Source organism: Cicer arietinum, chromosome 8 (genome assembly GCF_000331145.2).
Source record: "Cicer arietinum cultivar CDC Frontier isolate Library 1 chromosome 8, Cicar.CDCFrontier_v2.0, whole genome shotgun sequence".
Taxonomy (NCBI): domain Eukaryota; kingdom Viridiplantae; phylum Streptophyta; class Magnoliopsida; order Fabales; family Fabaceae; genus Cicer; species Cicer arietinum.
Genome location: NC_021167.2, coordinates 3,208,818 through 3,224,391, shown reverse-complemented (window position 1 = coordinate 3,224,391; position 15,574 = coordinate 3,208,818). Strand labels below are relative to the sequence as shown.

At 31.2% G+C, this 15,574-nt stretch overlaps 1 protein-coding gene and 1 pseudogene across 1 annotated transcript; both read left to right on the top strand.

The window, feature by feature from the left end:
* The first annotated feature begins 1,648 nt into the window (after positions 1 to 1,648).
* LOC101508185 (malate dehydrogenase, glyoxysomal) lies at positions 1,649 to 6,867 on the top strand. The gene is made up of 10 exons (XM_073364387.1): positions 1,649 to 1,996; positions 2,099 to 2,314; positions 3,373 to 3,443; positions 4,234 to 4,477; positions 5,417 to 5,506; positions 5,616 to 5,699; positions 5,790 to 5,825; positions 6,114 to 6,203; positions 6,359 to 6,453; positions 6,552 to 6,867. Exons 1-10 carry the CDS (start codon positions 1,931 to 1,933, stop codon positions 6,622 to 6,624), a joined length of 1,065 nt encoding a protein of 354 aa, XP_073220488.1. The 5' UTR covers positions 1,649 to 1,930; the 3' UTR covers positions 6,625 to 6,867.
* A 148-nt stretch (positions 6,868 to 7,015) lies between these two features.
* On the top strand, positions 7,016 to 10,174 carry LOC140919029 (malate dehydrogenase, glyoxysomal-like; annotated as a pseudogene).
* The last annotated feature ends 5,400 nt before the right edge of the window (positions 10,175 to 15,574 follow it).

The following is a 15,574-nucleotide window of genomic DNA, read 5'->3' as shown; positions in this document are numbered from 1 at the left end:
CTAACGGGCCCCTTACCTTTTCTCTTATTTGTTGTTTTCCGAAGAAAGAGCCCAAAGAGATGGGCTCTTTTTCTTTTTCCACCATTGTCCATAGTCTCTCAGCAAAACACAACTACACTACACTACAATACAATGCTTCAATAGCACAAATAATCATAGCCGAAAATGGTGCTAAAATGTTTTTCAAAATGGTGATCACAACACATACTTTCTACTTTAAAATATGAATTAAACTAAATTAATTAAATTATTTGAATAATTAAAATTTATAATTTAATTATATCCAACTAATAAATCCTCCAATGTTAATTTAATTAGATAAACTTAGTTGATTTAATATTATTATTTTAAAAATATGTAATGGAAATAAAATAGTTAAGCATTTGATTTAATTTCTTATAGAAAATCAAACAATATAAACTAATATACTAATTATGAAAGTAGTATATTAGTTTCAAAAACTAATCTTTTTAATATGTGTAAAATTGTCTAATGTAACAATAATTGTGGAATAGATAATTAGATGCAAGTATTGGATCAAATACAATTGACTTTTTTACTTATGTACTCCATCTGTTGAATAATTTAATCATTTAACACAAATAAAAAAATATAAATAAAATAAAAAGAATTATAATTTTATTAAATTAACTTTATTAATTATTGACGTATTCATTAATACTATTAATATAAAATAAAATATAGTAAATTAAGATTAATACATATAATATTAATTAGATGACACAATTAAAAAATAATAATTAATTATATAATAAAAACTCTTAAAAAATAATTTATTTTTGGGATAATTTTTTATTTTTTTATTTTTATAAATGAATTCATGGTAAGACCGAGGGAGTATATCTTATTATAAGTGGTTTGCGCGATGAAATGCATGTCCTTTAACTCTTTCGAAATTATTTCCTTATTACTTCATTGTTTCTAAATTTTAGTTATTTTACACTTGAAGGCATATATTAAAAATTAGTTTAGTTGTTTTTACCTTTCATTTATTAACTAAAAACAAAATTCATTTAATACATATTTTTAGAATTTTAAGAGTATAAACAAAAATATCATTAATTACATATTAAATTTTTAAAAGAATTAAAGTCGTGAGATAAGAATAAAATATTTAAAGAATCAAAGATCAGAATAGATAAAGTAAGATTTAAAAAATATGATACATCTAGTTTTACATCATTATTTGTCATATCACTCAAATCTTTATTTTAAAATGATACTACATTTAAAATGAAATTGAATTTAGTGTAGTGAAATAAATCATACATCCACACATTTAGATTATCATTAATTTTTCTATTAAAATTGAAAAAACCTAAAAAAAGAAAAATATTTTATTATTAAAATATTTAACTTAAATTTAAATTGTCCTATTTTAGTTGAATTATCGCTAATATTTTATCACATGAATGCAACAATCTATAACAAAAAGGAATTTAAATTATTTAAAATGAAGTATATTCATATATTGTATAAAAATGTAAAATTAATTTAGACCTTTTTGTACTCAAATAAATTGGTCATTAAGCTCAATTTTTTGTTTGTAATATTTATTTTTAATTATTTATCCATCCATCAACTTTCACATAAAAAAGTGTATCTTTTCATATTTTGTATGGGAAAAATACGAGATTGAAAATTGTAATAAGGAGTCAATTTTCATTTTTCACGCTTCCCAATTCGTCCGAAGACACCCACACCGATCATCAATATTTTCTCCATACTCTATGTAAGAAATTGAGATCAATCCTCACAAAAGATTACATTGAAATTAATTCAATCCATATATAAAAATATTCATATATTCGAAAGGAGCCACACCACACCACACCACACTACGCCACGCCAATAACAACTACCGATATCATCTTCCTCGTTCCCAATTGCGAAAATAGAGAAACTGATTATGGAGCCAAATTCAAATGAACGAATTGCAAGAATCGCCGCCCACATCCACCCTCCCAATATCAAGGTTTGTTTCATCATCACTTTCCGTTGGATCAACAATTTCACTGTTTTTAGATTCATGATGTGTATGATTCTGTCTTATTATGTTATTATTTGAACAATTCAGGAACATGCTAGTTCTTCTTTGACAAGTTTCAATTGCCGTGCCAAAGGTGGATCTCCCGGATTCAAAGTTGCAATTTTGGGTTCTTCTGGTGGCATAGGACAACCACTTTCTATGCTGATGAAGATGAATCCGTTGGTTTCAGTTCTTCACCTCTATGATGTTGTTAACACACCTGGTGTCACTTCTGATATCAGTCACATGGATACTTCTGCTGTTGTTAGTTCCCAACTCTTCCTTTTTCCTCAATTTACAATTTTGTTTTCAGATTAATACAAACAAAACCTAGATACATGTATTTTATTTATGGGAAATGCTATCACTTGTTAAGAATCTAAATGTCGAAAAAAAATATTGAAAGTTGTGTAATTCATACTTTAAAATTGTGAAAAGTAATATTTTTCCTTCAAAACTTGTTTTTTATGTTCTTTTTTGTTGCTTAACAGGTGCCCTTTCCGTGCTTAATAAGTACCCTCACCCTTTATTTATTTATTGTCCTGAATTTCATATAAATTTATAAACTTGGTCACTCAATTCTTGTGAGTCTATTAAGCTTTTGCATACATGTTTGTTTGCAAGTTGAATTTTGGAAAGCTGTGCCTATATTTTAATATATATTTGATATTTTAAAATTTTGAAAGAACAACATGATAAATAAACATATAATATCATGTTGTTCTTTTAATTTTTTAAAATATCAAATATAAACTTAACTCTCCAAAAACCAACTCGCAAACACCCTAATTAAGAAATTCAATGGTTAGAAGAAAGAGAATAGTGACTTTACCGAATTATCCTTATTAACTATTGGTTGGTCTTCCACTATCATGAATGTAAAGTGAAGTTGATGCTTTGGAAGTAGTGCACATAGTAAGAATTGGGGGTTACAATTGAAAAAAATAATTAAATTTACATTGAAAATTACACTCATTTTGAAACAATTGTTTTCTTTCTAAATCGACACACACTCGTTATGAAACGGAGGAAGTACTATATAGTACTGACACTTTAGATCAAAGGCGTGTCTGGTGTTCGACACATGAGACTTATACATGTGGTTACATTCAATCACTTTTATTTTCTCAAATTATTCTACGAATCTAGGTGTCTGTGTCAGAATTATGTCTAGTGTTCGTATCTGTATTAGTGCTTAATAGGATTTGTACAAACTTGTAAAAGTGTTATATTATAATTACATGTTTAATCATAGAGAAGGTCTAGGTTTGTAAAATTAACCTTTTCTTTTCTTCTATGACTAAGAAGATTTTGGTATTTAGATTAGAGGATTTTTGGGGCAAAAGCAGCTTGAGGATGCACTTACAGGTATGGATTTGGTAATCATTCCTGCCAGCGTTCCCCTCAAATCTGGAAGGACAAGAGATGATCTCTTCAATATAAATGCTGGGATTGTTAAAATTCTCTGTGAAGCAATTGCAAAGCACTGTCCTAAGGCGATTGTCAACTTGATAAGCAATCCGGTTAACTCTACTGTCCCTATTGCGGCTGAAGTTTTCAAAAGAGCCGGTACTTATGATCCCAAGAAACTTTTGGGAGTGACAATGCTTGATGTGGTTAGGGCCAATACGTTTGTGGTATGTATGCTACTAATTACTATGTCCTGCTTTTTATAGTTACACATACAGCATAATTAGTTTAGGGAGTGAAGTGAAATTCTCAACTTAAACTGATAAAATCTCCAATCAAAATTCATTTTGTTTCAAGCTTAGGTCAGCTATGCTTATCACTTAGTTAGAACAACGTGTGATTCTATATAGCTAAGAAATTGAATCTTTGGGCAAGTGAAACGGCTTGTCAATTTATAACCCCTTTGTGTATGGAGAACATGTACCGTAGTTATATGAATAAAGTGAGCATATGAGGTGAGAAAGTATGGTGAGCGAAGCTAATCTTGATCGCATAACTACACATTGATGATCAAGCTTGGTTTTACTTTGTTTTGCTAAATTGGTTTTGTATGGTTCTGTTGCAAAGATTCAATCATCCCTTTAGAGAATACTTTCACTTGATACACTTCCTGCGCACACATTGGTCTCATGCTTTCTCATTCATACTCTATGCAAAGAGCAATAATTTATTTTGGACTTGATAATTAATATTGTTGGTTTATAGAATCCTGCTGGTATTCCCCGCAAACCTGGAATGACAAGAGATGATCTCTTCAATATAAATGCTGGGATCGTTAAAACACTCTGTGAAGCCATTGCGAAGAGCTGTCCTAAGGCGATTGTCAACTTGATAAGCAATCCGGTTAACTCTACTGTCCCTATTGCGGCTGAAGTTTTCAAAAGAGCCGGTACTTATGATCCCAAGAAACTTTTGGGAGTGACAATGCTTGATGTGGTTAGGGCCAATACGTTTGTGGTATGTATGCTACTAATTACTATGTCCTGCTTTTTATAGTTACACATACAGCATAATTAGTTTAGGGAGTGAAGTGAAATTCTCAACTTAAACTGATAAAATCTCCAATCAAAATTCATTTTGTTTCAAGCTTAGGTCAGCTATGCTTATCACTTAGTTAGAACAACGTGTGATTCTATATAGCTAAGAAATTGAATCTTTGGGCAAGTGAAACGGCTTGTCAATTTATAACCCCTTTGTGTATGGAGAACATGTACCGTAGTTATATGAATAAAGTGAGCATATGAGGTGAGAAAGTATGGTGAGCGAAGCTAATCTTGATCGCATAACTACACATTGATGATCAAGCTTGGTTTTACTTTGTTTTGCTAAATTGGTTTTGTATGGTTCTGTTGCAAAGATTCAATCATCCCTTTAGAGAATACTTTCACTTGATACACTTCCTGCGCACACATTGGTCTCATGCTTTCTCATTCATACTCTATGCAAAGAGCAATAATTTATTTTGGACTTGATAATTAATATTGTTGGTTTATAGAAAATTAATACAATCTTTAAAATACTTAAGCTGGTAAGGAGGAAAAAATGGTAAGAAGGGGTATTCATGCTGATAGTTTGGAGCACTGGCAAGTAGTTGTGGATGGAGGGAATTCAGCTGTGTTAAATAAGACTATTAGCTGGAAGGACAGGAAGGGTGAGGCAGGGAAGATATTGAGTAGGAAAGCATGACAAGTTTGCAGGTCCCTTGAAGAACATGAAGCATTTTCTTTCAGTTGCAAAATCAGTTCAGAAAATGGAATTCTGATTTTGCGAATGCACTAATTTTATACCTGATTCCAGTTTCTATCACGTCCATTTAATCCTAGTTTTGTCTGCTATATATTTAATATAGTGTATAGTTGCACTTCATTTATTTTCCCTGTTGTGCCTGAAATGCAGGCTGAAGTTCTTGGTCTTGATCCAAGGGATGTTGATGTTCCTGTTGTTGGCGGACATGCCGGAATCACGATTTTACCTCTGCTTTCCCAGGTCTGCACTAAAACTATTTCTAGTTCTTAGTTGTTATAATACTTGATTTTAAATTCTTAATACTGTAATATTCTTAAATTCTTATCTAAAACTGTCACTCAAAATTTAGGTTAAACCACCTTCCTCTTTCACCCCAAAGGAAATCGAGTACTTGACAGATCGCATACAAAACGGTGGAACTGAAGTTGTTGAGGTGAAAATTTACACAATCTACATCTACAAAAGTCTCTGGATTATCTATACAATTGAATTTTGATTTGCACAATGTTGTAATTTTATCTAGGCCAAAGCTGGAGCTGGTTCTGCAACCCTATCAATGGTTAGTATTTTATTTTGAATATATATAGATAGGGAAATGAGAGTGTATTCTGATAAAAGGAATTAATTGACCATAAAATCATAAACCAATGGTCATGGTAACAATTTTGGTCATCCATACATAGTTGTATGGTTAAAGATGGTTCTGAATTGCTTCCTTTTTTGAAACTTCATTTGTGTTTTAGTGTTTGCATAATTTTCATGAGCCTTGTTTTTATATAAAATTTTCATGAGTTCTTAACTATATTGGTTTAAATAAATTTAATGGAATTTTTTTTTTAAAATGCAGGCATACGCTGCCGTTAAATTTGCAGATGCATGTCTTCGTGCCTTGAAAGGAGAGTCTGGCATCATTGAATGTGCATATGTTGCTTCACAGGTAGGAATGCAAAGTTCTGCTTTCCATAAAGAACTTATTAGACCCTTGTTCCTGTTAGTTTTTTAGCAGATTGGGGTATTGTGTTGTTGGTTTTTCTGCTCATAGTCGAAGCTTGAATAAGTACTTTGCTCACGGACTAACAAAGTTTGTCATAGGTGACTGAACTCCCATTCTTTGCATCAAAAGTACGACTTGGCCGTGATGGAGTTGAGGAATTTCTTCCACTTGGTCCCCTAAGTGATTATGAGAGGTATGCAGTAACAGTTGACATTTAAGCAAATGAATTTTCTGTTCATATAGGTAAAACTGAAGCATTACACTTATATATCTACTGATATATTTCAATAGGGAAAGTTTGGAAAAGGCCAAGAAGGAGTTAGCAACAAGCGTGGAGAAGGGCATTTCTTTCACCAGACAATGAGTTGATAGTACTTCCTCAAAATAAGTGGCGGGATTGAACCCTGTCAGATGTGAGATCAAAATTTTCAAATTATTATTTGATATAATTTATAGATATTAGAAATTTAGAACTACTTAATAAAAAGATAGTATTCATTCTACCAAAATAAAAGACAGTATTCACTATTCAATGTATCATCAAATAGCGGACGCATAAAAAGTGTAATAATAATTATTTTTCCATTACAATATAGTGTTTATTTCATCTATTGTACCCAAAAAAAGTCTAGCATTTTCTGAAAGTTAAGTTCAAAATTTTAAGGCCGTGATTGTATTTCTTTTTCCTCCTCTTCATTTATTTACTAAAATTTATCATAGAGGCATAAAGTCTCATTTCATTTCATTTTATTTTCAAACCAAAAAGATAAAAATTAAAAGAAGCCTGACTTGGTAAAAGCCTTTAGGCACTGATCAGTGATCACAGCTCATTCTGTGCTTATCCATTCAGTGTTTATCACTTGCACTATAACAATCATATACTTACTGTTTCGTAACTAACCCCATTTGTGTCTGCCATTGTGCGTCCCTTTCATTCTACCTGTCATTTTCACTCTACCTTTCACATTATAATAAAATGTGTGAACAAGTAATACAGTAGACATTTTGCCAATCACCATCAGTTTCCTGTGGTGAATGTCTATATGTCTTTGACAACAGAATTTTAACTAACCAGCAGTGCTAGTATCATTTACTTTCGGTGCTTAAAATTATATTAGATTTGATTAGAAATAGATTAAATTAGGATACATATCAATAGATCATTTGTGCATAATGAAAAACCTAAGTCGAGACAAGTTACATGGAAATCGATGTTAATTGAAGGTATCATTTCAACATCTACAGTCTACACCTAAACCATTATGTTTAGTCAAATAGTCAAAATTATGAATAGGGATTAAAAGTACAATTATGATATTAGAAAAAGAAATTCAATGTATAATTAATCAATTATGATGATCTTGAACCATACCTGGAGCTATGTATCGATATGAACCAGCAATAGCAGACATGCAATCTTGCAGGAACTTGGCAACCCCTAATTCAGCAACATGAGCTTCATATTAAGAATCAAGAAAGATGTTGTTTGATTTAACAACTCGATGAACAATGAGTGGGGAACTTCACCTAAACTTCCATTAGGCATATATTCGTATGTTGACATTAAAAGGCGTATGTTCATAAATCAAAGACAAGTCTCGTGATTTGAACAAACACCCAACAACCTAACAATGTGCCTATGTCTGATTCTCCCCATTGTACTATAAAACAACATTGAAACCAATCCATATATCCATATACTACCATAAAATAAAACATATAAATAGATATTCGTATTTGAAAGGAGCCATGCCAACAACAACGACCAATATCATCTTCCTCGTTTCTGATTGCGAAAATAGAGAGACTGATTATGGGGCCAAACTCATGCAAATTATAGAATTGCAAGAAATGCCTGCCACCTCCAACCACCCAATCTCAAGGTTCGTTTCATCATCTCTGTACTTTTTTTTAATGGTAAATGCAAATTCATTCATTCAATAGAAAATACAAGAGGCATATATTAAGAGTCATACACAAGTGTTTGGATAAACTCCATCCACTAATAGAAACACACTAATAGTAAAGTCTAACAAGATATGAGCATAAGGAATCAAAGAGTGACTCGGGACCAAAATGGTACCACTAAACCAACATCTAAAACTTAACAACCAATATAACAAAGTCTTCCATCCCCTTATTAAGGACGATGAAGAGATGAGAATCCACAGTCTTTTTATCTATCTAGATACGAATCAAATTTCTTGAGGTGTGGCGCCTGGATGAGGTGTGGCGGAGGTGAGATGGCGGTGGATATGTTCCTTCGAAGATGAGGGGAAGGAGAGTAGCTCAAGTCATGCCCCCATCATCTCTGTACGTTAGATCAAGAATATCACTGTTATTTGATTCAAGACCGTATGTGACTGTGTCTTATTATCTGAAGATTAAGGAACATGCTAGTTCTTCTTTGACAAGTGTTCATTGCCGTGCCAAAGGTGGAGCACCTGGATTCAAAGTTGCAATTTTGGGTGCTTCGGGAGTGTAGGACAACCACTTTCTATGTTGATGAAGATGAATCCGTTGGTTTCAGTTCTTCCCCTCTATGATGTTGTTAACACACCTGGTGTCACTTCTGATATCAGTCACATGGATACTTCTGCAGTTGTTAGTTCCTAACTCTTTCTTTCTCCTCAATTTACAATTTTGTTTTCAGATTTAACAAACAAAAACCAGATGCATGTACTTATTTTTTGTCGTGAATTTCACATGAATTAATAAACTTGGCATTGGACACTGAATTCTTGTGGGTCGATTGTATTTGTATTATGTAGCACCCATACTTCAGAATGAAGATGTTTCTGATGTCCAACAACTGACACAAGAGTAACACATATGATTATATTTAATCACTTTTATCTTCTCAAATTATTATCTATGTGTTTGTGTTGGTATCGTGTTTGGTGGTCGTGTCTGTGTGTTGGTGGTTACCTGCATTAGTGTTATATTATAAAACATGTTTAATCATAGAGAAGGTCAAGATTTGTAAAATGAAGTTGTTTTTTTCTTTCTATATTGGCAGGCTAAGCAGATTTTGGTATTCAGGTTAGATGATTTTTGGGGCAAAATCAGCTTGAGGATGCACTTACAGGTATGGATTTGGTAACCATTTCTGCCAGCGTTCCCCTCAAATCTGGAAGGACAAGAGATGATCTCTTCAATATAAATGCTGGGATTGTTAAAATTCTCTGTGAAGCAATTGCAAAGCACTGTCCTAAGGCGATTGTCAACTTGATAAGCAATCCGGTTAACTCTACTGTTCCTGTCGCGGCTGAAGTTTTCAAAAGAGACGGTACTTATTATCCCAAGAGACTTTTGGGAGTGACAATGCTTGATGTGGTTAGGGCCAACACATTTGTGGTATGTATGTGCTGCCAATTACTATGCCCAGCTTTTAATAGTTATACTTACAGCATTTATTCTACCTGTTGTGCCTTAAATGCAGGCTGAAGTTCAGGGTCTTGATCCAAGGGATGTTTACTTCAATACCAATATCTGATATCCAAGGCTCAATCATTATTCATCTGTCCTTTACCTGTCCCCTATGAAGGCGAGAGACAGAAGAGGGAAAGGTTTTGAGAGGCTAATTGAATGCGAGTTAGCTCGAGTAATAAAATCGTCGAGTTTTACATGGGAGCATACGCAAAATCACTTGGCTCCCATTCTTTTGCTTTATTTACTTAGTTGTTTTACTTTCACTAAGCCCCTAGTCCATATACTGATGTAGATGCTTGCTTGGGAAAATTTATGAGGCTTTAGCTTTTCTATATGCAGGGAGCATACACTTGATTAATTATTATAAGTTTGAAAGTAATTAGTAATGTGTCTTGTAGGAATATATCAGTTAGTGTTTTTTATGCAGTAAATTGTGTTATATATACATTGTTATGGATTATCTATACATTGGAATTTTGATATGCACAATTTGTAATTTTGTCGAGGCCAAAGCTGGGGCTGGCTCTGCAACACTATAAATGATTAGTATTTTATTTTGAGGAATTAATCTGAAGGCATATTCTCATTAAAGGAATTAATCTTGACTATACGATCATAAATGAATGGTCATGATTACATTTAAAGAAAACAATCTTGGTGGTCCATACATAGTTGTATGGTCAAAGATAGTTTTCAATTTTAATGGCAAATGTGTAATAAAGTGCAGGCATAAGCAGCTTTTAAATTTGCAGATGCATGTTTTCACGCCTTGAAAGGAGAGGCTGGCATCATTGAATGTGCATATCTTGCTTCACAGGTAGGAGGAATACAAAGTCCTGCTTTCCATATAGAATATCTTACATCCTCTTCCCTGTCATATTTTTAGTAGGTTGTAAAATTAGTGTTGTTGGTTTTTCCGCTCAAAGTCCTAACAAAGTTTGTCATAGGTGACTGAACTTCCATTCTTTGCATCAAAAGTGCAACTTGGTCACGACGGACTTGAGGAATTTCTTCCTCTTGGTCCCCTAATTGATTATGAGAAGTATGCAGTTACAATTGACATTTGATCAAAAGAATTTAATATTCATATAGGTAAAACTGAAGCATTAGACTTATAAATCCACTTATATATTTCATTGGGATTGAGCCCTGTCAATTGTGAGATCAAAATTTTCAAATTAATCATATGGTATAATTAGTCCTTCTACCAAAATAAAAGACAGTATTCATTATTCAATTTATCATCAAATAGCGAACGCATACTAGAAAACTATATTCGAAAAATGTGCACAAAGTTCTAATAATAGAAAAAATAGAGAGAATTAGGACTCATTTGTATATTAAGTTGGAAATGTACAAGTAAAAATAAAAATTCTTATTGGTTTTATAAATTTAATATAATGATTTCAATCAATTCAATCCGAGTTCAATGCTCTCGGTGTGCGATAATTATACTAGTCCGTAATACTCGATTTGATCTAAAACATACAAAAATTTGGTCAAAGAAAATTCACACAATTAATCTAAAATTTGGGTTTATTTTTTGTCCTAACAGTACATATAAGCCTGAAACGAGATGCAAGTAAGCACCCATCTAAAAGAAGTTGGTCTTCATTACGAGAATTTAGTTGATAAAGTTTTCTAAGCTAAAATTCAGGGCTATATACCACATGACATTTGACCCAAAAATAAAAGAATTTTCATAGGTATACTTATGGTTGGCAAAATTAGTCATAGGTATCTGCATATAAGAGCTATAACGAACAGTTTAATGAGTATTTTTGATAAAATAAATAAATAGTTTAATTATCTATTAATTAATAGATACGAATGCAGATATAATAGTATTTGTTATATTTGTAAATATATGTATCATTAATATATTATACTAAAATTACTAAAATTTCCTATTGTTCTGCACAAAATATTCCTATTATTAATTTTGATTGTTTTTGGGACTATTATTATGTTGCAAAAGAAGGAAGAAACACTGATACATTATGTTTATGTGTATATTTATATTTTTATTTTTTAATACTTTATGGAATAAAATTCTACATAATTGTAAAATAAATAAATAAATAAGACAGAAATTTTATATATAAAAAGATATTCGCATGTATTTGTAAATATCCACAAATATCTCAAAATCCGCTATTTATTGACATCCATAATCGCTCTTAGTTATATTTCTACACCTAACAAATGCACCTCACATTTTCATATTTATCTTTTGGACTTTAAATTTTTTCTCTTTAGGTCATTGTTTTTCTCTCTTTCGCTCATTGTTTTTCTGTTCAAATATTGATTTTGATATTCTGAACAATAAATAAGTTTATTTATCCTGAATAATTGTCAAAATTATGTATGATACTACATAATATTTTAAATATAAATTATAATTAGTGTATAAATTAATATTATTTTTTCGGTAAAAATAGATATATAGAGTGATTTAGTGATAACGGAAACTTTTATAAACTTTATCTCTGATTCAATTTTACGAGATAATGGTTTTTGTTATTTTTATTATAAATATTTATATTTGAATCGAAATTTTTTAATATATTTTAAAAAAAAATTACCGCTACACTAAAATCAAATATATAAAATTAAATAATAATCTATTTTATATTTACCAATCAATAAAATTTATCCATCTACCACTTGATTGAATATGAAATCTCTCACTAATATATTATTTCAGCTATATATAAAAAAATTGAAGGACCTACAATTCAAAATTGTATTTTAAATTGAATGAAATTAAATAAATCTATGTCATTAATTGGACGATTACAAATGTATCATCTGCAAGAATACATGCAGTTTTCACGGCATGAAATCCTGATCCTATTTGTTGAGAGCACGTAGGAGAGTAGGAGTAATAATAAATATTGATGTTATGAAGTGATGATGATTTGAATAACTGCTCTGGGGTCTGTGTTAATAAATGAAGTCAAAGAAGAGTAATAATGATATGTAGAACAATTACAAAACTCGGATCTTGTGGGCAACCACACATTTACAACAAAAATAATTAATCACACAGCTACTATTTGGACTTGTCAGATATCACCTCTTTTATTGCATACGGAGTACTTCCTGCTAAGTTTTTTATTTGCTATTATACTATAATGTTTAATTTCTCTCCACTGTATGCAAATGCAATGCAAACATTTAAATTGGATCAACCCTTTTCAGATTTTCACAAAAATAACAAGCAAGATAATATTACAAAAGGCCCACTTAAGAGTCTTATGAACATACTTTTTTAGGTTATAATATAGATTAGCATTTTTTTATATTTTATTATGTGAATTTTGATTTCAAATATACAAAGAATATTAATCAATTAATCAAACTATCTATTATATATATGTATATATAATATTTCAAAAGAAAAAATTGAAAAACAAAGTCTAGACTCCAACTCCCAGTAGACCCAACATAGAGTTGTCCTAATTTAGATTCACATATCGAATCAAAAATTTGGAATTTTAAAGAAAATATGAAAAAGAAAAGAAAGTTTACATTTATTTTATGTATCGGTTTGATTTAGGACTTAGCCCACTCGAGAGCTCTTGTAAAATTGTACATGATGTTCTATGTACTAGTATACTACAGTGTGCTCTCTGTCTTTTAATCCATGATCACAAAATTGCCAAATTATATTACACTTGACGATTTTTTTAGTTTACGAGGCACTATTTCTACAAAGTGTTTTTCTAGTGGACAAGGTTAGTAGTTAATTATTCATTTTAAGATCCAAAAATTAATTATTAATTTTATCAAAGGAAAAAGTAAAACTCGTCTAAATTTTATTATTATTAAATTATAAAAGTATCGTTTCTTCTTGAGAGCACCATCATTATAGTTTAGTTTAACTCCAACAGTAAATTCGCCAAAAATTTACTTAATTACACACTGACGTAACTTATTTGACTTCGTTAGAGATACTCTTACTTCAACAATAAATCTCCAATTTACTTCAACAATAAATCTCCAATTCATAAGACTCTCACTTTACAATTGCTAATATTTATCTCACATGCCATTTTAACCATTTTTTGATACCATTTTGTCCAATACTAGATTCAAACCACTAAATTACTTTCATAGAGTTATATTATAGAGATTCATTGGACCACCATGGTGACAAAAAATGTCATCATGCTACATGCATGGAACCCACAATTTGAAAGGAAACAAAATAGAAACCGGAGAAAATGGAATCGGTTGTATCATGATATTAAATATTTAATTGGGCAGTAGGTGAAAGCAAGTAGAAAAGGGATGGACCAAGTGCAAGTCCCTACATTGTCTCTACTAGTTAAAGTAGTTTGGCGTTTTGGGACCGATTAATCTCTCATGTCATATGTCTTTCAATTTTCAACCTTCACGTTTCATTTCTTTCCTTTATTGTTCCTTTCTGGGTATACAAAATAATTTCCATCCTCTATCCAAAATCACTTTCCTTTATTCATAATACAGTAGATTTTTTAACACATTGATATTTAAAAATAGGAAAGTACTTTCAACTTAGCTCAAAGAACAGCATTAATGCTCAAAGGCATATCAAATTAATCTAAGAAGCTCGAGTATTTCTACAACCCTGCCACTTTTCCATACAATTTTTTTGATAAGCCAAATAATATTTATTAAAATATTAAGGGAAATGCTAGTTATGGCATTAAAAGTAGAAATTTAATTTTGAAAGTTGTTCATTCAATTTTTTAGAATTTTAAATTTTGATATTTTTCATACTATATATCTTTTATTTCTTTAACAAATACTCATGTCCCAAATAGTGAAGGATAAAGGGTAGAATTACTCCACTATTTATTGAAGTTAAATTGGAACTCCTTGGTTTTTAATTTCAGCCAACAATACAAATGCACTATGATACACTCTGATTTAAGTTAAAATTTACTTGCTTAAAGACACAATTATTGCATTCTTTTCAGATTAGTCAAACACGCGACAACAATATCACTTTGTAACTTTTTGTGAACTTTTTTCTTTGTAATAAAAACAAGATTTTGCTGATTTTTTAATAAAAAATCCACTATCAAGATCGAATTTTAATGAACATTTTGATTATTTTTAATTTAAAATCCGCACTTAAAATTTAAATAGTAGAATATTTGTTCCACAATCTGCGACTGTATGATGGATTGTGAGTGTACAGAAAACACATCCCTTTGAAACTGTTGTGTATATACAGAGAACCTGTCAAACGACTGTATTATTATGGTTGCTAGCAAGACTTCCCAAACAAGGGTTGTTTGGACACAAGATAAAGATGCTGCAACAAACCACCGGTTAAAAACTTTATCGTACAACAATGTGAAATATTTTGTTACAAGCGTCACGTGTATACCTCTCTCCTATCACTTTCTGAAAGTTATATTACATTAAAATTTTAAGGACATGATTCAATTTCTTCGTTCCCCCCTTTATTTATTTACAAAAAAAGTATGCTTCTAAACGCTATAAAGGCATAAAGTCTCATTTTATTTTGATACCAAAAAGAAAAAATTAAAAGATCCTGACTTGGTAAAAGCCTCTAGACAGAGACACTGATCAGTGATCACAGCTCATTCAGTTCAGCGCCTATCCACTTAGTTTTCATCACACACATTATAACAACCATATACCTATTACTGTTTGGTAACCAACGCCATTTGTGTGTGCCATTGTGTGTCCCTTTCACTCTACCTGTCATTTTGATCCCCTTGGAAACCAAGACTACCCTTGATGTTTATCTTGCTCCCCTCTGCAGCCTCAGAACAACAACATCCACATCCGTAATACAATAATTAAAAGCACTGCTAGATGTAGATAACGACTTTATAAGAAAAAATACACCCCCTTTCCCT